Source organism: Daphnia carinata, chromosome 4, assembly GCF_022539665.2.
Source record: "Daphnia carinata strain CSIRO-1 chromosome 4, CSIRO_AGI_Dcar_HiC_V3, whole genome shotgun sequence".
Classification (NCBI taxonomy): Eukaryota; Metazoa; Arthropoda; class Branchiopoda; order Diplostraca; family Daphniidae; genus Daphnia; species Daphnia carinata.
In genome coordinates this window covers 5,989,773-6,011,595 of record NC_081334.1, presented here as the reverse complement: position 1 = coordinate 6,011,595, position 21,823 = coordinate 5,989,773, and the positions used below count along the sequence as shown (strand labels likewise).

The window sequence follows — 21,823 nt, the reverse complement described above, 5'->3', positions numbered from 1 at the left end:
TTGCTTGGCCGTCGTGTTAAAAAACCAGTCACACAATGTTGAACGTCACTACCACGTGATTGAAACGAACCGAGACTTGTTGGATCGATTTTCCGATTGTTTGCTCCATTCCACGATGATTTAACGTCTATTCTCGCGACCATGTGCCAACTCCATGCTGTGTGTGTGTCCTTTCTCATGTTCGTCTTAGCTTTTCTTAGAATTTCTACTGCATCGATTGTTAGTTAAATAGCAAAACTGTGATGTCAAAAGACAAAAAAAAGTCGAAAGATTGCACGGCTCGATAATTCACTGCGACAAAGAAATCTAGCTTTCATGCAAATAACGCATTGTGTAGGACTGTGCGTCAATAGACGTGCACCAGCCGCACGTGGTAAGACTATAATGATCTCAGTTCGATCTCCCGCTTAAAACAATGCTTAAATGCTAACCCTTCCCTTCTTTTTCTTTTTTGATTTTTGTACTTTTCTTTCTATGCTAATTTTCGCCATGGCCACCGTACGGTGGCAGCACACAACTAGCAACAACCAATCACTGCAGATCTTTCATAGCCAATATGAAATGTGTACAATGAAATAAACATGCGTTTTCTGTGTATTTGTCACAATTTTCTTTACAAAAGAGATGAAATCATATTTTTTGTTGTTTTTAAAAAGGTAAAACTGTACAACACTTTTCTTTCAATTTTTTTCAAACACTTTTTTGTTGTTGTCTGCTACACCGTTGCCATGTCGTCATCACGATCATCGTTTAATGTACAAACTGGACAAAAGAGAAGGAAAAGCGAACAATGTAGGTGCAAAAATATTACTCGAAGCCCTGTAATATACGATGCCCCAAAAATGCCTCTCTTCAATCTCTCTCTCTTTCTCCATATTTATATAATATATATGTCTGTGTAAAAAGAGGTTTGGGGAAGGCAGAAAAAACACAAATTGCGGCAAACAGTTTTAGATATGGCTGGATCAAGTCTCTCTTTTTTTTTTTTTGTTGCCGCCAGCTCGTTAATTTTCCTGTGCAACAAGGAAAAAGAAAAAAATATAAACAACAAGAGGAACGAAAAACAAGGAAATGAAAATAAAAAAACAAAAGAGAAGAAATTCAAAAGATTAAAAAAAAAAAAAAAGCCACGTGCATTGATAATTGCCAGAACACAATATGTTGTTGGTATACGCGAAATCAAACATTTCGTTATCTTTAAAAAAAAAAATCATAAAATCAAAAGGCAACCCCGCACAGACGCGACAAAACCTTTTGTTTTCTAAAGGAATACATGAAACCGACTAAGAAAAAAGGTCAGATCAAACAATAAAAATAGGAGAAAGAGAGGTAAAAAAACAAAAAAAAAAAACAAGAGGACAACGAACGAGCTGGACCGCGTTTGCTTCGTGATCAAACGAAAATGGAGACCAAGAAAAATAGAAGATAAACATTGCACGTCATACATAACGAAGCAGAGGTCGCACACACACTCCACTTCCACGGGATTATCCACAAAAAGAATGAAAAAGAGGATGGACAGTGGTAGGAGGGGGGAGTTTGAATCACGATAGCCAATCTACATACATTACTTTTTACAGTTTTTAAAAGTTGCGTGTGTTCCAGAGGTGAGTGGCACAATTTGACGCGTACACAATTCTCTCAGTACAGCGTTTGCTAAACTTCGTCATTTTTTTCAATTGAATTTTCACTTCCCTTCCAACATTTAAAAAACATTTTCGCAGTGTGAAACGAGTGAAGCTCTTAATAAAATCTCTGAGCTGATGACGATCGTCTTCCCGTTTGCAGCCGTTCAAGCGCTAAAAGAGCGGGGAAACGGAGCGCTCGACAAACGACGAAGAAAAGAACTGGCAAATAGATTGCCGGGAAAGCAAATGGGCTGGATCACGCGCCGCCCAGCAAAGTGCACAGAGAATGGAAAATGAATAGAAAAGAACGGAGGGAGGAAAAACGCCGAGGCACTTCAAGGCCGTAGATAACATCTGTCGTCCTCGATTTTCGGCGACATCGATCCGAGATGATGTCTAGTTGCTAGCTGCTTAGTTACATATCTTAGACGTCTGTCTGGATCGGTTGGCCCGCTTTATGGATCGTAGTCATCGGCGCTGGCATTCTCGGCCTGACGTCCTCGGCTTCAAACTCGGAATCTTCAATGTCGCACAAATTGGATACGTCACTGCACGAGCCCATCAACGACGAAACGCGATCGTGAGCAGACGATGCGGCGGAAGCTCCGTTCCCCACGGCCCGTAAATTGGTCAGCGGGCGACGGATTTGACTGGCAAACGAGCTCGACGATGATGGGCTGCTGTCGTCATCGTCGTCGTTGTTCGTTACGCCGCGATTGCCGTAGACGTTGCGTCCATTGTTGTTGCCGCCGCGGACGGGCGATGAATCTTCCGCTTCCGTTTCGCTGGCGATGCTGTAAGGTGGTAGATAATGATTGGGATGCCTAGAGTAGTTGCCAGGTGGTGGTAATGACTCTGACGGTGCTTCACTGTCGCTACATCCTCCATCGCTATTGGCAATGAATAAAGTGCGAGACGTGTCAATATCCGGCAAAGCGTTTGCGACACACATGCAAAATGCAAAACCTACCTGTTGGGTATGGAGACGACAGCCAAATCCGACAGGCGCAGTCCGCTGTTGGCGAGGATTTCCTCGAAGCTCGGGGGTTGACATGTTCGGAACGGGTTGGTGCTGTTGGATCCCATCTCAACATCCGTACCGCAATCCGAATCCAAAGATCTGAATCCGTTCGATGTCGGGACAGGTTTCGGGTCTTCCACCAACGTATCCAGGTCACGTTCGGGACTGATTGTCATCATCATCCCTGAAAAAAAGAAGAGAAAGGAAAACTCGTATTAAAGGGCGGATGCATTCCGGATGGTGATGACTAAGGTAATCGGAGCGTTCATAGACGTGGTCGTTAAATAAAGAAAAGCGTATCGACTATTAGCTCGGACTAATGATCGAAAAACGTACCGTTGTGCAGGGTGTCGAGTTGATGGTTGTTGCCATTGGACTCGTTACTTTCGTTGCTATGGAAACTCGAAGAGTCGGGTATCTCGGACCCTGGTACTTCAGTGATGTTAGGTAACGGGTTCTGGCTCTGATTGGCCCAATCCGAACAGTCCCAGTGATAACCTGTTATTTTTAACACACACACAAAAAAAAAAGAATGTCAGATGTCTGTCAACAAGGCGACGACGCTCGAGCGAGTAGCGCATAATGTCTTAAGCTGTCGCGTATACATTTATTTTTGGGCAATGAACTTCCAGCTTAGCGGCAAGTTTCATTCATATTTTTTTTTTTTGTTGCAACATGCATAGTTAGTCTCTAATTGCAAATGTTCCCTAGCACCGCTAAAAGCTGATGAAGCTAGGCTTCTTTTGATCTCAAGAACTTCAAAGACTCAGCTCTACTGTTCACCCAATGTGTGTGTGTGTGTGTGTGTACAGCTGGGCATTTGCAAGCCTGAGGAAATCAAAAGAGCTGCTGCCATATATATTGAAAGCGGAAAAGGGACTTTGCATTAATTAGCGTGCCGACTGTAAGCTGCCAAAGGGGGCTGTTAAAGCTTGAAGAAAAATATAAATAATGACTATCAGTTTTTCTTTCCTTCGAGAAAAGATAAAAGTCAAAGAATTGGTGGTGGGTGGCAGGGGGTAACATGCATTTAAAAAGAGTGAAAATGTGCAGAAGCGAAGACGAACAAGCAAGGGGAAAAAAAGAAAATAAAACGCACTTGTAAGGCGGACGGATTTCGGGCGGAGTCGTGCAACTGCGTGCAAAACAGAGAAAAAAAAAACAAAAGGTAAGAAAACACGTAAACGAACGAAAAGCGCAAGCGGATAACACGACCTGCCGCATCAAAGGTGCGGTTCAAGAAGGTGCAAACAAAATTCCAAAAACAGATGCGCTATGGGGAAAAACTAACTGCTCCTCTAAATCCCGTTCGATTGCGGAAACCTTTTTCTAAAAAAAAAAAAAAAGGGAAGCCTTGGTGTTGGTGTGATCCCGCAAAATAAAAGGGAGGGGTAAATCAAAATACAACACACAACTAAAATAAAAACGCGTGCGCAGGCAAAAAATGTGATGTTTGTTTTCCAATTGCTTTTTGTTTTTGTTTTTTTCGTCTTTCTTGTTTACGTACTCGGTGAAGGCCGGCTGAGCAGAGCGGTTTGCCTCATCAATGTCTGTAGACTCAATTCGAATTCGGCATAGTCCCTAGGTAATGGCGGAATGATGGGAGGACTGGGAGGCGGGGTGGGTAGCGGGGACATGGAGCAGTTGTATGGAAATTCCCGCAGCAGGTAAGAGCGTCACGGGGCTCGACGTACCCAATGCAAGTCCACCGCGCTGTCCACCTTTAGTTATTCATTTGTTTTTGTTTTTTGTGTGTTTTTTTTTTTTTTTTTTTAAACATCGTTTCGTGGTCGTTCCGCCATTTTTCGTTAACCAAAGAAACCAAAAAAAGAAACAAAAAGAAATCAAACTTAAACCCCCCGTTATTCTGCCCTTTGCACAATACGAAAATGATTTCGAATTTTTCAGGTGAAAGAATAGAATGTTTTGAAAAGAAGAAAAGATCGACCCGAAGAGACGAACGAAAAATACAAGGAAAAAGAAGAAGAAATTCAGACGATAGATTGCGTGAGTGGGGTAGAGAGAGAGAGAGAGAGAGAGAGAAAAAGGTAGAGAAGATGTTTCAGACGATAATAGCTCTGAGTGATTGGGGACTAGACGTACGCGCACAATCGTCGAGGCTGGCAGAGACGGATGTAGAAACCGAGGCAATCGCGTCCTTGTTTGTGCTTTTAACGTTGCTGAGCATCAGACCTCCGGTATGGCCGTAGTGGCTGCCGTTCAGATGGTGATGATTATGGTGGATCCGGTTGGCCGTCGATCCCGTCTCGCTGCATTTCCCTTTCAGGTCTATCAAGTTTGGAGATACATGAGACACACAGACATGAGATCAGACGCTTGATACTACCACCAACTCCCATTTGTCACCCCCCCCCCGTCCATGTGCACAAATTTCAAAGGCTCATACAACAATTGGTAGGATGTCGCACGAGGACAAAGGTACATAATGTCCGCATACGGAGGGTGGAGAAACTAATCATCAACAAAAAGTCCAGCAGACTCCGTTGTCGGACAATAATTCATTCAACATGGATCAAAGCCAGTCATCCGGCCGTATTATTACAGCGTCTGACGTTGAGACTCGCAAAGTACGCCACTGCGATATCACAGATCAAAGCAGACGATAAGTCTCATCCGACATCCATAATGAAACATTAGAGCTGCAACAAAAGGATCCCCCCCCCCCCCCCCGAATCAAAAGGCCAACGACCAAGATAGGAGTTATAAAACGGATGGCAGTACCCCCTCCCCCCAAAGTAGTAATTGGTACGGGCCACCAGCTATCCAGAAGGATAGAGAAGTAGATAAAAAAAAAAAAAAAAAAAAATAATAATAATAAAACAAGCAGAATAAGAGGAAGCAGAGGTAATAAGGAGAGCGAGAGGGTATCAAGAGTTGGGAGAGAGGTTGTAACTTGAGACTAATGAAACAAGTTTTTAATATACGACGTACCGTTGTGGATTTTGGCTGCTTCGTAATAAGATCCTTTGAGATTGCTTTCCAGATCAGACCAGCGTGGCTTGTGTACACTATCCGTGTCGCTAAGCGTGTCGTGCGCCGCCAGGTGGGCAGGAGGCGAAGCCAACACCGTGCCGCCATTGGAAGCCATGCCGACACCCGTCGGCCGGTTCAAGTTCGGATGGTAATCGGGATTGTTGTGACCACCCACACTCCCGATGCCGTTCCCATTATAGGCCGGCAAACCCAACATGGGATAAGTTTCCAGTTCGTCAGCGGCCGATCCGTAACTGCGGATCGTGTCCAAGTTGTTCAGCGGAAGGTACGTGGGCTCTCCGATGCTGGGCGTGTACGAAGCTGGACGCGGCGGCAACATGGGCGGTACCTGAAACAACATAGGCGAAATGAAATGAATTAATTAAAAACTAGCAGAATAGCAAAATGAAAAACAAGAAATTACCTGATTGGTGGCTTCGAGGTTGCTCATTTTCGAGCCGCGTTTGAATTCCGACAAATCTATCGGTCGGCTAGAATTGAGAGGGACCATTTCTTTGCCGTTAGAGTCGTTCATGCTGTGCGATCGGTGACTGCCGCTCCGCGAACGCTTGTTCCTTCTCCACAAACAGCTGACTAGCAAGATGATCAACAGGATCATAACGGTGAGGCCGGCGGCGATCAAAATCCATAGAATCGGAAAGTTGCTGAAAAACGAATCGGACGTGATCGAATCGTTTTTGAAGGCCAGTTCTGTGCAGTAATGGCCGGTGACGTTGTTGGGGCAGAGGCACTGGAAGCTGCCGACAATGTTGACGCAAGTGCCGCCGTTCTGGCAAGGCGAAGGCTCGCACTCGTTGACGTCGACGGAGCAAGTATCGCCGGTGAATCCGCGACACTTACAAATGGGTCCGCTGCCACCTTCCTCGCAGATGCCGCCGTTTTTGCAAGGATTGGGGTTGCAATAGCGGCCGTATTCGCAGCGTTTTCCACTGAGACGGGTGGGGCATTCGCAACGGTAGTCGTTGTTGAGGTTGTAGCATCGGCCGTTAAAGAGACAGGGCGAAGAAGCGCAAGGATCGCTGTCAATCTCGCAGCGGGAGCCCATGAAACGAGGCCGGCAAGTGCACTGATAGCCGGGCAAGATACCGGCCATTTCAGTGCACGTGCCACCATTCAGACAAGGCTGGCTGCCACAGATGCCAGGCCTTTCGAGCGGGACTCTGCAGACGAATTCGACGTTGGTAAACCTCTTCAACGTGATGGACGGACTGGCCGACGTGCCGTGACTGGAACCGAGGCTGTTCAAAGACGAGGCCGGCGAACTGATGGGTATGTGTTGCGGCAAGAGGTTGTCATTCAAACGGATGTCATCCAAACATCCGACAAAGCCCATGCGGACATCGTCCAACGTGCGAACTTCCGCGCCGAAAAAGACGTGATCGCTAATTGGTTCCAGGTTGAGGACATCGTTGACTCCGGGAGCTGCTCCTTGAGATCGGTACGATCCGTCTACCGTCACTTCAGCCACGCTTCCGTGACGTTCCACTCGGATATCGTGCCAAGCTCCGTCGTTGACACTTAAACCAGTCACTCGTACAAGTCCTTCTCCGCTTCCGCAATCAAATCGATATTGAACCTTAAAAAAAAAAAAAAAAAAAAAAAAAAATCACACTTCGTTTAAAGATAAATTCCAAAATGTAAATGAGGGTTTAGATGTACCTCGCCATTGACGATTTCCAGGATGCTGTAATCGATACGACCACTGGCAAACATGATGCTTCCGGTCTGATGGACAGTGCGGAATCGAAGGGTCAATAAAAGACGGCGCTCGATGGAAGATCCCAGGTTGTACTGGGCGTATGACTTCCCGGAGAAGTAGATCGGATGACTGGGTTGGTAGCATCCAGACGTGGCGTCTTTGCAAGGAGTGATCTGTGTCAATTCGTTGACGCATCCCGGATGGTTCTCGGGACAGCGACACGAATAGCCAGGAGAACCCGACTCGGGCCGGCAGATGCGTGAATCCGGGCACGGATTCCGGGCGCACTCGTTGGCCACCACGTCGCACTTCTCTCCGCCGTAACCGTCTTTGCACAAGCACGTCGGCTTGTATTTATGGCGAGGAGCCACGAAGCTGCTTATGTCGGAGGTAATGGCCACTGTCATCGTGTCGTCCAGCACCACTCGATCGTAGCACTTGCCATTGACGCCGCAAAAGTTGGACGTGCAGAAACCCTACAATAAATAGAACAATTGATTTCTAAATCATTCAAAAAACGATGATGCCGTAAGAAAATTCAGACCTGAACAGTGCCGGAAATGCGATGATGATCGATGGTGGCCTCCAATTCTGCCACGTTGTCCAGCAGCTGCTTGCGAACAATGGACGGAGGATAGAACCCACCGGCTGGCTTCTGAACAGAGAACAAGATGTCCACGTTGGGCCTCGATTGTCGTGCGGGATCGCGGACGCGCCACATGGGTTCCAGTCTCGTGACAGCGGCCGACTTCCTGAGCGGCGACGTGTCATCTCCGCGCCTCGTCCGGTTGCTTTTCGACGACGGCTGGCCGGTAGGTGATGCCACTTGCGGCTGGATGCTGATGATGAAGACGTCTTTAGTCCGGACGTTCATGATATTGCGGACGGCCTTGAGGAAGTTCTTCCTGTAGCTGGTGACGAAATCGTCGGGCGTGATGTCGCGGATCGTCAGGATGATGGCGTTTTGCAGCGCCTCGTCTGAGATGAAGACGACGTTGACTTTGACGGCCGAATAGGTGAAAAACCTGCCGTCCGTCACGGATACGTTGACAGTGTAGGCTCCTACATCCAGGCCCGGTTTGGCGATCAGTGTTCCATCTTCCGGATCCAACTCGAACAAGGCCACCGACGAGTGTTGGTAAGCCTTTTCCTCGACGATAGAGTACACCAAAGTGTCGTAAGGATCCTGATCGTTGACGTGAACACGGCCGATGACTCCGCCAGCGTATTCGTCCAGGAAGGAGTTGATGTTGATCTCCAAAGGTGTGATGATGGGAGGATACTTGGACTCTTCAATCACCTTGACCAAAACCCAAGTGTCGGAGAAAAGCGGCGGACTGCCGTTATCGAAAACGACGATCTGCAGGTTGTAATGGTCGCGCACTTTGTGGTTGAAGCGCCTGGCAGTGCGCAACGAACCGTTGCCATCGATACGGAAGGCGTTGTCCACGTTACCGGTCCTGATCTCGAATGTAAAAGGACCGGCATTGGACGGTCCATCGGCATCCGTCACTTGCAGTTTGAGAATGACGAATCCGAGAGGTTTGTCTTCCTGGGCGATGGCCGTGTAATTGACTTGGGAGAAGGCAGGGGGATTATCATTGGCATCCGTAATTTCCACCGAGACCAGGACGTTTCCGGCTAGAGAAGACGGGGCTCCATTGTCCCTCGCTTCCACTTCCAGCATGTAACTCGTAATCAATTCCCTGTCCAACTGTCCGGCCACCGTTAATAAACCCGTGCTGCCATCTATACGGAACTGAGAATGACGGTCGCCATTGAGAAGCGTGTAAGTGATCCGGCCGTTATCACCGCTGTCTAAATCGACGGCGTTCAGTCGCAATACGGTCTCGCCAATCATGGCGTCTTCGCGGATTGCCGCACTGTAGCTGGCCTGAGTGAAAACGGGCGGGTTGTCGTTGCTGTCCAGCACGGTGATGTTAACGGCAGCGTGGTTGCTTAGAGGAGGAACACCTCCGTCAAGAGCTTGGATGGTCAAGTAGAACTCTCGAGCCCGTTCGTAATCCAGCGGCTCGGCCAGACTGATGACGCCGGAGAGCGGATCGATAGTGAAATGGCGATGTTCGTTGCCTCCAACGATGGAATATTTGATCTCGGCGTTGATACCAATGTCCAGCGAAGTGGCCAGCACGTTCAAGATTTCCGTCCCGACGGACGAACTTTCGGCCACCGACGCTGCGTACAACTTGCGGCTGAACTGCGGGGGATTGTCGTTGACGTCCGTCACGACCACCGTCACGACGACGGTAGATACCAAGGCGGGCGTGCCCAAATCAATGGCGGACACGGTCAAGTTGTAGGATGATACAGTTTCTCGATCCAGACCTTTGGCCACCGTCACAATTCCGCTCTCGGCGTCGATGGCGAACGAGTTCTGGCCGGCCAAAGAGGTCGTCGATGTTAGGAGACTGTATCTAATCTTCCGGTTGAGGCCGAGATCGCTGTCGGTAGCGTGGACTTTGCCCACGATGGTCCTCAATTCCGCGTCTTCCGGAACGGCGAATGTGTACCAATCTTGATTGAAACTCGGAGCATTGTCGTTGACGTCCATCAGGGCGATGACGACTTCGGAAGTACATTCCCACTGAGGCCGCTCGCGATCTTGAACGTGAGCTGTCAGCGTGTACGTGGGTCTAGTCTCTCGATCGAGAGGTTTCAGCGTCTTCAACTGGCCAGACGAAGGGTCCAAAAAGAAGAAATCGGCTGCTTCGCCCGTCAGGTAGAATTTCATCTTAGCATTGGGCCCTTCGTCCGCGTCGGTCGCCCTGACTCGAACGATAAACGTGCCCGGAGCAGTTGCTTCCGAAACGAGCTCGTGATAACGGTGCTGAGTGCAAACAGGAGCGTGATCGTTGTCGTCCAAAATGTCAACAGTCACGTGGGTAGTGGCCGTGAAGAAGCCGTCAGTAGCAAGTACCTTAAATTTTAAAAAATGCGAACGTGAAACGACTGTAAAAAACCACAGTTTTCAGTTTTACGTGTTTTACCTGGAGGCTATAAGAGCCGATTTCTTCACGGTCCAGCGCTCTTTCGACATAAACTTCGCCTTGTCGGATGCCAAACTGGGAGCGTGGATCTCCGCTGACAATGTAATACTGCAACTGGGGCTGCTGCGGCGCCGAAGAAGAATCTGTCCGGCTTTGGTCCCTGTCGCGATCGGTGGTGGTCAAGCGGACGACGACCGTGCCCGGAAGGGCTTCTTCGTTGACGGCCGCAACGTAGTGACTTTGAGAGAATTGCGGCGGGTTGTCGTTGTAGTCGCGCACCTCGATTACCACCGCCGTCGTGGAAGTCAATTTGGCCGGCGTTCCGTTGTCGCTGGCGATGATGGGCAAAATGTAGCGATCACGCTCTTCACGATCGAGAAGACCCAACGTGGTGATCCAACCCGTCACGGAATCCAAGCGGAATATATTGGCCAATTCCGGCGCCATGCTGTGGCCGAACGAATAGCGAAGATCGCCGTACGTTCCAGTGACACGGTCTCCGTCCAAAGCCGACACTCGAATGACGCTGGTGCCTTTCTCTGCATTTTCAGCTACTATGACGTTGTACGGATTGCTTTCGAACTCGGGCGGATGTTCGTTCGTGTCCAGCACTTGGATGATGACCTCCGTAAAGGCGATAATGGGAGGTGAGGTGTCTGTTGAGGCAACGACGGTGATGATGTGGATGTCGCACGTTTCGCGATCCAACGGAAGGGATAAATAAATCTGTCCCTGATCGTCCACAGAAAAGAAGGGAGATGGTTCCACGTCTTCATCTCTGCTTCCATTGTCTAAATCGGGATTTCTCGGAGCTGGAACGATCGTGTAATGCAATTGCTCGCCGCCACTGACCGCTTTTACTCTCGCAATCGTCGTGCCTGACACAGAATTTTTAACGTTCAGTACTGAAAAAAAAAAAAAAAAAAAAAGGCATAATTGGGACATTTGTTATCATTACCAACTGGTGCGGATTCAGAAATGAAATATTTAGACGAAGTCCTCTCGAATGTAGGCGCTCGCTCTTGCGGATCGAGGATGAGGACATCAACTGGAGCTTCCGTGCCCAATACTGGAGAGCCGTGATCTTCTGCTCGAACGAAGAATTGAAACACTTCGTTGGCTAGAAAAAGCGCAGGGAGAACGCGTTTAGATAAAGAAAATCAGATCAATACGGAATTTAGACAAAAAAAAAAAAATAATACCAAGGGCAAGTGCATTCAGCTTTAAAAAGAGTTCTCCAGTAGATGAGTTGATGTCGAACGTGTCTGAGGCTTTAGTTCCATTTGATTCGTAAATGGAGTAACTTAATTTCGCGTTACTATCCACGTCTAGATCCATGGCTTGAACCTAAAAATTTGTTTTGGAAGGAACATTAGATCTTTGCGGAACAAATTAATAAAAAACAACAAAGATATATACTTTAAGGAATGGTTGCCCAACAGAGAAATTGGCATGGATGTTGGCTCTGTATTCAGCCAGCAGGAACCTCGGTCGGTTATCGTTGACGTCTCCGACTTTGACACGGAGCGTAGCGTGACCCGATTTGCCACCAGCATCGAACGCCACCACTGGGATCTCGTGGACTTTGCGCACTTCACGATCGAGTGGCCGCCGAGTGAAAACATCTCCCGTCTCCTCGTCGATTCTAAACATTTCCGAAGCGACGGTGGACAAAATGGCGTACGATATGCGTCCGAAATCGTCCCTGTCCAGGTCGGTCGCGTTGAGTTGGATCACCAACGTGCCAGCCGGAAGATTTTCCAGCACTTCCACTTCGTAAAGCGGGCGAGAAAAGCTGGGCGAATGCCGATTAGTTGAAAGGAGGTCCACTTGGAGCGCTGCGAAACTTGTAAATACGCCATCGCTGACGCTGATGTTCAACAAGTAATTTGGCTGTTCTCCAAAGCGATGCAAGTTACCCAACGTCACGGTACCTTCAAAAACAAATGACAGCCGTGAAAATGTCTACGGCCGGTTTGTTATGCAAAATGAAATACCTCGTTTTGAATCAATGTTAAACATTTGCTGATCATTGCCGCCCGTTAGCGAATAGATTAACCGAGTCTGATCGGAGACGTCCGGATCTGTTGCAGTTACCATCGTGACGAATTGGCCTCGCTTGCCATCTTCGCTCAGAACGCAACGGTACGAACGTTGTTCGAATTGCGGAGGATTGTCGTTTACGTCTTCCACTGTTTTGCGCAAAAAGTAAAACAGAAAACATGTGTTAAACGTCTTCTCGCTTCTTCCTTTGTTTATGTTTTTCGGTTACAAACCTCTGATCCAAATGTGTGCTGTACTGGAGAGAGACGGGCTGCCCTGATCAGAAGCCATGACGAGCAGATGGTGTTGTGACTGGGTTTCACGGTCCAGAGAACGCACCAGAATCAACGTTCCGTCTTCCGGGTTCATGTGGAAGAACTCGGCCGGAGCGGCAACTACCGCTGGCCCGTCTTGTCCCCCAGTGGTATCCGGTAACAGTCGGTAAACGACTTGGGCGTTGATGCCTAACCAGAAGCAACACAGAAATTGGGTTTTATAACACGCACCGACCAGGAAGAGAAAAATTTAAATATTTTTTTTTTTTTTTTGCCTCATTTGTCTTATTTATTTAGTTATTTATTTATTAAATAAATTCTGTACCGGAATCGAGATCGTGAGCGCTGACAGCCAACACCACCGTACCGGAAGGCGTGGCTTCCGACAACGTGACATTGTACTCGTTGTTGCTGAATTCTGGCGGTGAATCATTGGCATCGTCGACGCTGACACTGACGGGCACCTCTGAATGCGAACCCGATACGCTGTCGGTAGCGCGCACGAGCAATTCGTATTTGGATCTGGCTTCGTAATCCAGCCTGTTGACGATATAGATGAGACCTGTGACCGACACACACACAAAAAAATGCTTCACATTAAGCATAGGCGTACATATTATGATTTCCGGTTACTAGGCACATACACGCAAGGATAGACACAGATCAAAATAGATGTAGGCAAGCTTCGTGCAAAAAAGAAAAAAATGAATTACGTAAATAATAATAAATAGAACTATCTAACGCCTTGTGTGAAACCGTGACAAGGTGTGTGTGTGGGAAGCTTCTCATCGCCACCAGCAGATAACAACACGCTTGGCTGGCCAAAATTGCGACAATAGAAACTTAGGCTTGCAAAAAAAAAAAAAAAAAAAGTGAAAGGATAACAGATGAGGAATAAGCTGGGCGTGAGCAAAAAGAAAGGAAAAGTGGTGTGGGTGCGTACTGCAGAAATGTGTGGCAAGCAAGAAGTGGATAAAAACTAAGAACTAATAATGTGCAACTAGCGAATAGTGGGCGATTAAGATTAGATCATCAAATAATAGCGCAGCAATTAGGAATTTTTCAACAAAAAATAAGTGGGGTCAGTTTTTTTAAAAGTTACTTACAAGGCCCGTTTTCCGAGTTGTGGGCTGAAGTTCGACAGAAGTGTTTTTAAAAGGCGAAATAGGAAAAAATAAAACAAAATACAAACAATCAATTTTCAAGTTTGTTTTAAATGAATATGATTTTTTAAATTATTAGATGAGAGTGTTAACGTTTGTGTTAGCGGAGTTGTCCTGAAAGCGAGGTAATCGGTTAATTCAAAACGACACTAGCATCTGGGATAGTTTTATTAACCGGCCATGGCCCGTTATATATCGGCTGTAAATAATTGTGAAAGGAAAAAATGTAACCGCATTTTCACTTCCATAATGAAACCACCGCAATGGAACGGCTGGAATTGTTTTGTTTTTTCCGGAGAAAACGATGAAAACAAAAACAAAAACAAAAAAAAAATAATCATCTTTTTTTTTTTGTTTCCATGTTATTCATTGTTGTTGAGCCTCCGATCAACCTCATCGATCATGGACGGACAAAATGAAGAAGGAGGGTCGATGGGCTTTAAGAGTTTGAGGTGGCCTTAAAAAAAAAAAAACTATTTTTCTTTCTTTTCTGTTCTGTTCCAGGGTTGTTGATCTATTAAGAAGACGACGACGAAGAACAAAACGTTGATGGATGCTGACAAGAAAGACGCGAGGTGTGTGGTAATCTCTCTCTTCATTTTCGACTTGGCCAGCTCGTGGTGCACGCCAACGATGAATTCAACAATAAATAAATCAGCCGTAGCCCAGTGCGACATGTAGATGAAAACAGCCAAGCTACTTTCTTTTTCGTTTCTAAAAATTCGACTCTACACACAGCGAGCATCAACGTTTCTACCCAGGGTGATTGTGGTTGGAACGGACACGCAGACCCAAGGGTGGAGTTGATCAGGGGGGTAGGTAAAGAGAAGCGGACGAGTGATGGATGAACGGATGTGTACAAGAACAGACAAGACACACACACACAAAAAAAAAAAAAAACGAACACGAACCTGTGTTAAAGTCGACGGCAAACTCCTCGCCCTCGTTGCCCGACACGATGGAGTAGATCAATTGCCTGCCCGAGGGGCTAGACGCCTGCACGCTGAGCACCGGCGAGAGGGGATCGGCGCTTTCGGCCACCGAAGCCGAGTAATATTGCTGGCCAAAGACCGGTTGGCTCTTGTCCACCACCTTGACGCGGACCAAGGCCTCCGACGAGAGCGGGGGAGTGCCGCCGTCGTAGGCCGCCACCACCAGCTCGTAGTCGCTGTGATGTTGTCCTTCCAGGACGTGACGCAGCAAAATTTCGCCAGTGCGGCGGTCCACCCGGAATAATTCGCCGCTGCCGCGCAGCAACTCGTAGCGAATGTCACCGTTTTCGCCCACGTCCTTGTCCATCGCTTGCACCTAATTTGAAAATGATTCGATTAAAAAATGGCTGCGGTTGCACTTGCATAAATAAATAACACAGTCATGCTGCTGATGGCCTTTCCAAAAAAAAAAAAATAAATAAAATAAAATCAAATAAATAAAAATACCAACCTTGGTGACGACGCTGCCTTTGGGCGCTTCGGCCGAGACGACGGCGTAGTATGGCAGGTTGAAAAAGACGGGCCGGTTGTCGTTGATGTCCGTGACTTCAATTTCGACGCGAGTGTGGGCGATGCGCGGTTTCTCGCCGTCGCCGCGCTCGCTCCGCGCCTCGACGACGATGACGTAACGCGGCTGAACTTCGCGGTCGAACGGGACGAGGCCGATAGCTTGGACGACGCCGGAAGTGCTTCCCACCTGGAAAAGCCCTTGCGGATTGAGGATGGAGAAAGTGACGTGCTCGTTGAGATGCGTGCCCAGCACGTTGAGGGCCACGATCGTCGACGGCCCGCGGGTGCTGTTCTCGGTCACGTAACCCGTGTACTTGTCCTGGGCGAAGGCCAGACCGGAAGGCAACATCTTTTCCAGTTGGATTTCCACTTTGGTGGCCGTGCTGAACTTGCCGTCCCTGACGCCAACTTCCAGCGTGTAGAAATTATTGCCGGCCAAGCCGTCCGTGTCCGAGACGCTAATCCAGCCCGTGCGCCTGTCGATAGCGAATTTGCCCGCTCCATTGCCGCCTTTGATCTGATAAGTGAGAGTCGAGTTGATGTCGACGTCGGGGTCTTCTGCCCGGACGCGCAAGACGGCCACGCCGGCGAAAGTGGGCAAGAGCACCGAGGCGCTGTAAGGCAGCTGGCCCGTGAATTTCGGCGGCGAATCGTTGACGTCGGTGATAACAATGCTGACACGGGCCACTTGGTCCGAGTTGCGCCTAGGGCGGCCATGGTCCGACACCTGGACAGTGAACTCGACTCGGGCCAGCTGCTCCCGATCGAGCGGCGCCAGCGTTCGCACAGCGCCCGTGTTCGAATCGATGGCGAAGAGCTGGGCCGCTCGCGGTTCCACAATGTCGTACGACAGGAGCGCGTTGACTCCGGCGTCGCGATCTTTGGCCGACACGACCAGCGGAGCCGACGACAAACGCTGGAAGACCAGCGAGCCGGCCAGAGCCGATTCCGAGATGGTTCCTTCGTACAGGTCCTGACTGAACGTCGGCGAATTGTCGTTGACGTCGGACACGTGAACATGGACAAGACATCGGGCTGACGAGCCGGCCTGTAATTAAAACGTTGAAAAGGAGAGGGAAGGGTGAATAATTAGGGCGTGGCAACAAGGTCAGACAATGGCGGCGAGTAGCAAAGATAACGTACCATATTCATGGCGCTGATGCTCAGATTGTAGTGTTTGGTAGTCTCGTAGTCGAGGCCACCTCTCGGCGACACGACAATGATTCCCGTACTGGGATTGATGGTGAAGGAGCCGTCGCTATTGCCGTCGGTGATTTCGAATAACAGGCTCGAGATGGATCTACCCTCCACCTGAATAACAAAAGTCCCGCCAGTGGCGTCTTCAAAGACGTCGGCAGTGTACTCGCTCTGCAAGAACCTGCAAATGCGAAGCAAAAAAAAAATAAACACGTTTCGATTTAATATAATTAAGAAAAAATAGGGCGGAAATTTCAAAAAAAAAAAAATAAATAAAAAATAAAATAAAAATAAAATAAAATCTTTTACTTGGGGGGATCGTTCTCGGCCATTGTGACGAGAATGTGGACTCGACACGAGGTGGAAAGCGATGGCGAACCTCCATCAGAAGCCTTCACTACCAGCATGTACTCGTGCGCTGTGCCGACATCCAGCGGTTGATTGACGCGGATGAGACCAGAGTCGGGCTCGATAACGAACGTCCCACCCACATTGCCAGAGCTAATGGAATACGTCACTTTCGAATTGGCTCCGCGGTCCTTGTCGATGGCCAGCATGGCCGTGACCACCGAGCCGACAGCGGCCGTCTCGAAGATGCGAACCTGGACGAGTTCCGACATGAATTCGGGCGTGTGGTCGTTGTGATCAATGACGTCGATCATGAGGCGGGCGAAATTGCGTTTGGATGGAGTGCCTTGGTCTTTGACGGACACGGTCAGCAAATGTTGGGCCATCGTTTCCCTGCGAGCCAATTTTTATCGCGCGTTACAGAAATGAACATCAAAAATGGATTGCAACTAACACAACGTTTTTCTTTTACCGGTCGAGTTTCTCGGCCAAAGTGACAACGCCCCGGATCGAATCCACTTTGAATTTACGGAGGGACGAGGCGCTGGCGGCCGCGTGGAGAGCGTAAAAGACCCTTTTGTCCTGATCAGCGTCCGTCGCGTTGAGAATGATAATCTCCGCGCCCACTTCGGCATTCTCAGAGACTTCGGCCCGGTAGTGTTGCTCCGAGAAGACGGGCGGGTGATCGTTGACGTCCAGTACGGTAATTTCCAACTGGGCGAAAAGCGATTTCAATGTCATGAGGATATTCAGTTACCAAGCCCGTCCTCGCCGAGCGAAAATGCAATTCGATCAAATAAACGAGAAATAGAAACCTGAGTGTAAATCGTGTTATGGCCGTCAGTGATGCTAATGTTGAGCAAATAAGACGATTGCTGTTCCCAGTCGAGAGGCTGAGCGACGTAAACTTTGCCATTGCCTGTCGTTTGCATTGCAAATTTGTCCCCGATATTCCCATCTGTCCATCAAAAACAAAACAAAAAATGAAATATGACATGAATAATTCCATTCACATAACAAAACAACATGGGCGAATTCTGGGAAATCTAAAACTTTTGGCTGAAAACGGAAATAAAAACACCGAAAGCTGAGACGGGAATTTGGGAAACAAAGAAAAAAAAAAAAAAAAACGGGCGAAAAACATATTCAGCAAGAAAGACCGACCTTCGATCTTGTACCAAAGCATGTCGCCATCCGGGTCGTTGGCTGTGATGAAGGCGACGGCGTGACCGACGGGATCCGATTCCATGACGTCGGCTCGACGGCTGTTGTCCGTGCTTAGTTCGGGTGGATTGGGCGATTGCGCCGGCACTCCAATGACGGCCACCGAAACGCGGGTGGTAGCATTACGTGATGGACGGCCTCGGTCGCTGGCTCGGACCTACATACATTTATAGGCGGATCGTTCGTTAAAATAACGCCATTAGGACGACTACAACAATGGCGTGCTGGGATGTAGGTCCCGAATAAAAACAAAAGGAAACGACACACAACTGGATAGTTCCAAACAAAAGGGGAGAAAAATATAAAACTCGAAAGAATAAAATAAAAATAAATCCAAATAGCGGATCGATTTCTATCAGTATTAGTCAACGAGTTGGTCTGCCGAAACGACCTCTTTCTTTGAACAAAATGGACTCTCTCTCTCTCTCCCCCCCCCTCCTTTTTCTCGTCTATTAGCATTGAATGGATTCATTAAACCGATCGTAAAGACTCCAAGGCGACCAATAACTCGCCGCGAATGGCGCTGCCGCTGTCACATGGAGACTTTGTCCGACATCAAACACAAAACGGCCATCCGACGCCGTTAAGTCAATGCCAAAAACTCGAGAACTTTCCGCTAAATTGACACCGTTCGCCATTGCAAAAAAATAAAGAAATAATTGAAGTTTTGCCGACACGCTGAAATGCGACTAAGGGATACTTCAAAATTAGATTTTCATAATAAACGTTTGTATAAGGCACAGCACGTAATTCAATACTCACGTTGAACGAGAATTCTTGGCCGGCAGAGAGGCTCTTTTGGGCGTAGATGATTCCACTGTGCGGATGAATCCGGAAGCGTCCTTTAGTGTTGGCTGATTCCATTAGGCTGTATTCGACACGGCCATTGTCGCCAGTATCGCGGTCGAATGCTTCCACCTGTACGTGCAAACACCATTAATTCTGTTCTCATTTTCACCCCGAATTCATTTGTTTTATTTTCTCCCGCGTGAATTTCCTTTCAAAACTACAAAAGAAAGAGAGAAAAAAAAAAAAAAAAAAGCATCGAGAGACGGTCGAGCTCCCAACCATCGCGAAACAAATATCGTGTGATTGGGGCTCATTCGTCCTCTTTTTATTTTTATTTAATTCCCCTGTCTCCACGCAGCCGAAAGAGGAATGTGACTACACAAAGGAAGAAAAAACAATAGGAACAAAATAGCGGAGTCTAAAAAAGAAAAAATTAAATATAACACCTAAATACCGGGAAGAGTGCCAATCTAAAAAGAACCGAAATAAAAATAAAAAAAAGGAAAAATCCGGGAAAAATAAAAAGGAACAAGAATAGAAAAGAAAGAAAAAAAAGGGATGTGTAATGGAGAAAGGTAAGTGAATAGGTGAAGACACCAAATAGTTTTTCTTTCTTTCAGGTAGCCAGCAGTGTGTGCGTGTAACTTTCACGCACGGATTCCCCATTGTAGTGCTACTTGTCGAGAAAGAAACTAGCAGCCAAAAGAGAAGACAGTTTGACAGGACCCAAACAAAAGAAGAAGGAAAAGAAATAAGACTTATAAAAAAGAGGAGGGAGTTTTTCATGATGAAAAGAAAATTTTCATTCTTTTTTTTTTTTTTTATGATGTAGCGTTGCTTAGTTGCTTCTGGTACAGCCGAAGAAGAAGGAGAAAAAAAAAATGTACGTCTCATGCACCACTAGAGAGAGATGATACGACGAAATGTAACATTCTCATCGTTACGTGTGTCGTCTGGCCGTCGACCAGCACAATAATAATGACCATAGCAACTTTATGTTTCATCCTCTCTGAGAATTTCAATCCTATTGTTCACTTTTGGTATTTGCCAATGTAAAAAATAAAAATAAAAGGAGAATGGGTTATGAGAAAAGAGGCTTTCATGCCACCCGGAAAGTCAGTCCAAAGTAAGAAACTAAAAATTGAAACAAAAGGTAACGTTTTGCCTCCTACATGACAACCAGAACTATTAATACCCGGAAACCAAAGCCAACAGAAGAGAGACCATGTACGAAAAAGAAATGAAGTTTGATTAGCGAAGAACTACACATGAGATTATCCAAATGTTTTGTCTTTCATTATCTCCTTGTCTTACCCTGAAGACCGGACTTCCCAATAGATTGTCCAGCCGCGATGTGATCCACAAACTGGTGCTGTTGGACTCTGGATCGAGCCACTCCTCCGTCTCGTTCTAGGTCGACACAGACCATATCACATATGCTAATTATTTGGTGAATTCAAACATCAAAGAGCCAACATTCCTGCCACCACCTCGCCAAGAATTTTTCCAACGAAATCATCAAACATAATTGTAAGATAAAAGGGGGAGAACAACAAAAATGACGAGGATGAGACATGTCAAAAAAGACTTTGTCCTCACACGAATTCGAAGAATGGCTGTGAAGCACGCGTCAACAGCAGACGACGCCACTGTGTGATGATTACTCGACGAAAATGAGAATCTTTGAGCGAATATTATTGTCTTCAAGATTCTTATTTTCTTTTTTTTTCCCCCTTCAACATGACGTTGTTCAAGAGACGGGGCGTTTGAAGATCACGTAAGAAGCGTGAAAAATAAAAATAAACGCCTACTCGCTTCCCACTTGGCAACGTGGCACCCGCTAATTGAATTTGAATTGCCATTTTTTTTTTTTCTCGGTGCCAGATGGAAATTAAAAGAGAGGCATAAGAAGATTTTTTTTGAAAGGGATAAAAATCAATAGCTATTCATGGGGTTAGGACTGACGAAGATAATAATTATGCAAGAGGGATGAACTACGAGACAAGAAGTCTCATTAGTCATGTTTTGTGTGGCGAGAGACACAGGGAGGACGCGAGCCTCTTGCAAGCTTTTCCCCGACAGACAAGTTATTACTGTCATAATGATTGTGATTATTTTTCAAAAAAAAAAAAAAAAAAAAAAAAAATTTTGACGAGACAAACGGCTTGTTCCACACGACCGTGCAAAACAAGGACCGACAAAATCCTTCGCCACCCTCCCCCTCTCGTAACAAGAAGGGAAACGCACAGCTGTTTGGTAAAAAGCTCTTTCTTTTTGACGTGTTTCAAGTGCTGGTATAAGTTGTCGAAACTCCTCGACGAACATCAGCCGTCCGACGACATTTTTTTTTTTTTTTTTTCAATTGAAACACGTCGAGTAGATAACCGAAAAGTATTCAAGAGTCAATTTGTGTGTGCCAGGCAAACCACCGAAAAAAAACAAAAAAGCCGGCCAACATTCTTTTTTGTTAAATTATAAAAAGGAAAAAAAAATTCCGGATGAGATAACACTACGAACGGACGGGCGAGAATGTAAGCTAAACAAGACGCAAAAGAAATCGTCCGTCATCGAAATGTTAGTGACGGGAATTCGGTACATAGTTTCGTGATGATTGCCATTGCTTTTTCTTTTTTAATTGGAATTTCTTTTCGAGTGGTAGTCGTGACACGAGCCACTGTCGTGAATATTAAAAAGAAAAAAAAACAAAAAAAAACCTGAAAGGTAAAGCGCTTGTTGGTCGTCGTTATTGCTTGAATCAAAAAGAAAACAATCCCACATTTTCACGTCTGTTAAAGAAAAAGGGCCATCATCAGACAATGCCAATTCGAAAAGAAATGGTTTCACGCGTGACTGCTCATCCGCCCCTTTCTTTTATTGTTGGCCGTGCGCGCACGACGCATTTTCATTTTTT

The 21,823-nt window shown here is 46.9% G+C and overlaps 1 protein-coding gene across 1 annotated transcript in view; it reads right to left on the bottom strand.

Moving 5' to 3' along the window:
- Positions 1-578: 578 nt before the first annotated feature.
- The window catches only part of LOC130687296 (fat-like cadherin-related tumor suppressor homolog), a 46,728-nt gene continuing 25,483 nt past the window's right edge, over positions 579-21,823 (bottom strand). Inside the window, 27 exon segments of the mRNA XM_059495167.1 lie at positions 579-2,518; positions 2,599-2,833; positions 2,986-3,147; positions 4,157-4,299; positions 4,301-4,370; positions 4,753-4,938; positions 5,602-5,992; positions 6,068-7,240; positions 7,324-7,839; positions 7,908-10,301; positions 10,372-11,249; positions 11,330-11,491; positions 11,574-11,718; positions 11,791-12,305; positions 12,369-12,563; positions 12,648-12,878; positions 13,015-13,251; positions 13,796-13,819; positions 14,764-15,160; positions 15,296-16,402; positions 16,498-16,732; positions 16,861-17,292; positions 17,372-17,613; positions 17,715-17,857; positions 18,064-18,280; positions 18,886-19,041; positions 20,227-20,322. Of these exon segments, the coding sequence (XP_059351150.1) occupies positions 2,053-2,518; positions 2,599-2,833; positions 2,986-3,147; positions 4,157-4,299; positions 4,301-4,370; positions 4,753-4,938; positions 5,602-5,992; positions 6,068-7,240; positions 7,324-7,839; positions 7,908-10,301; positions 10,372-11,249; positions 11,330-11,491; positions 11,574-11,718; positions 11,791-12,305; positions 12,369-12,563; positions 12,648-12,878; positions 13,015-13,251; positions 13,796-13,819; positions 14,764-15,160; positions 15,296-16,402; positions 16,498-16,732; positions 16,861-17,292; positions 17,372-17,613; positions 17,715-17,857; positions 18,064-18,280; positions 18,886-19,041; positions 20,227-20,322 (11,148 nt within the window). The 3' untranslated portion in view covers positions 579-2,052.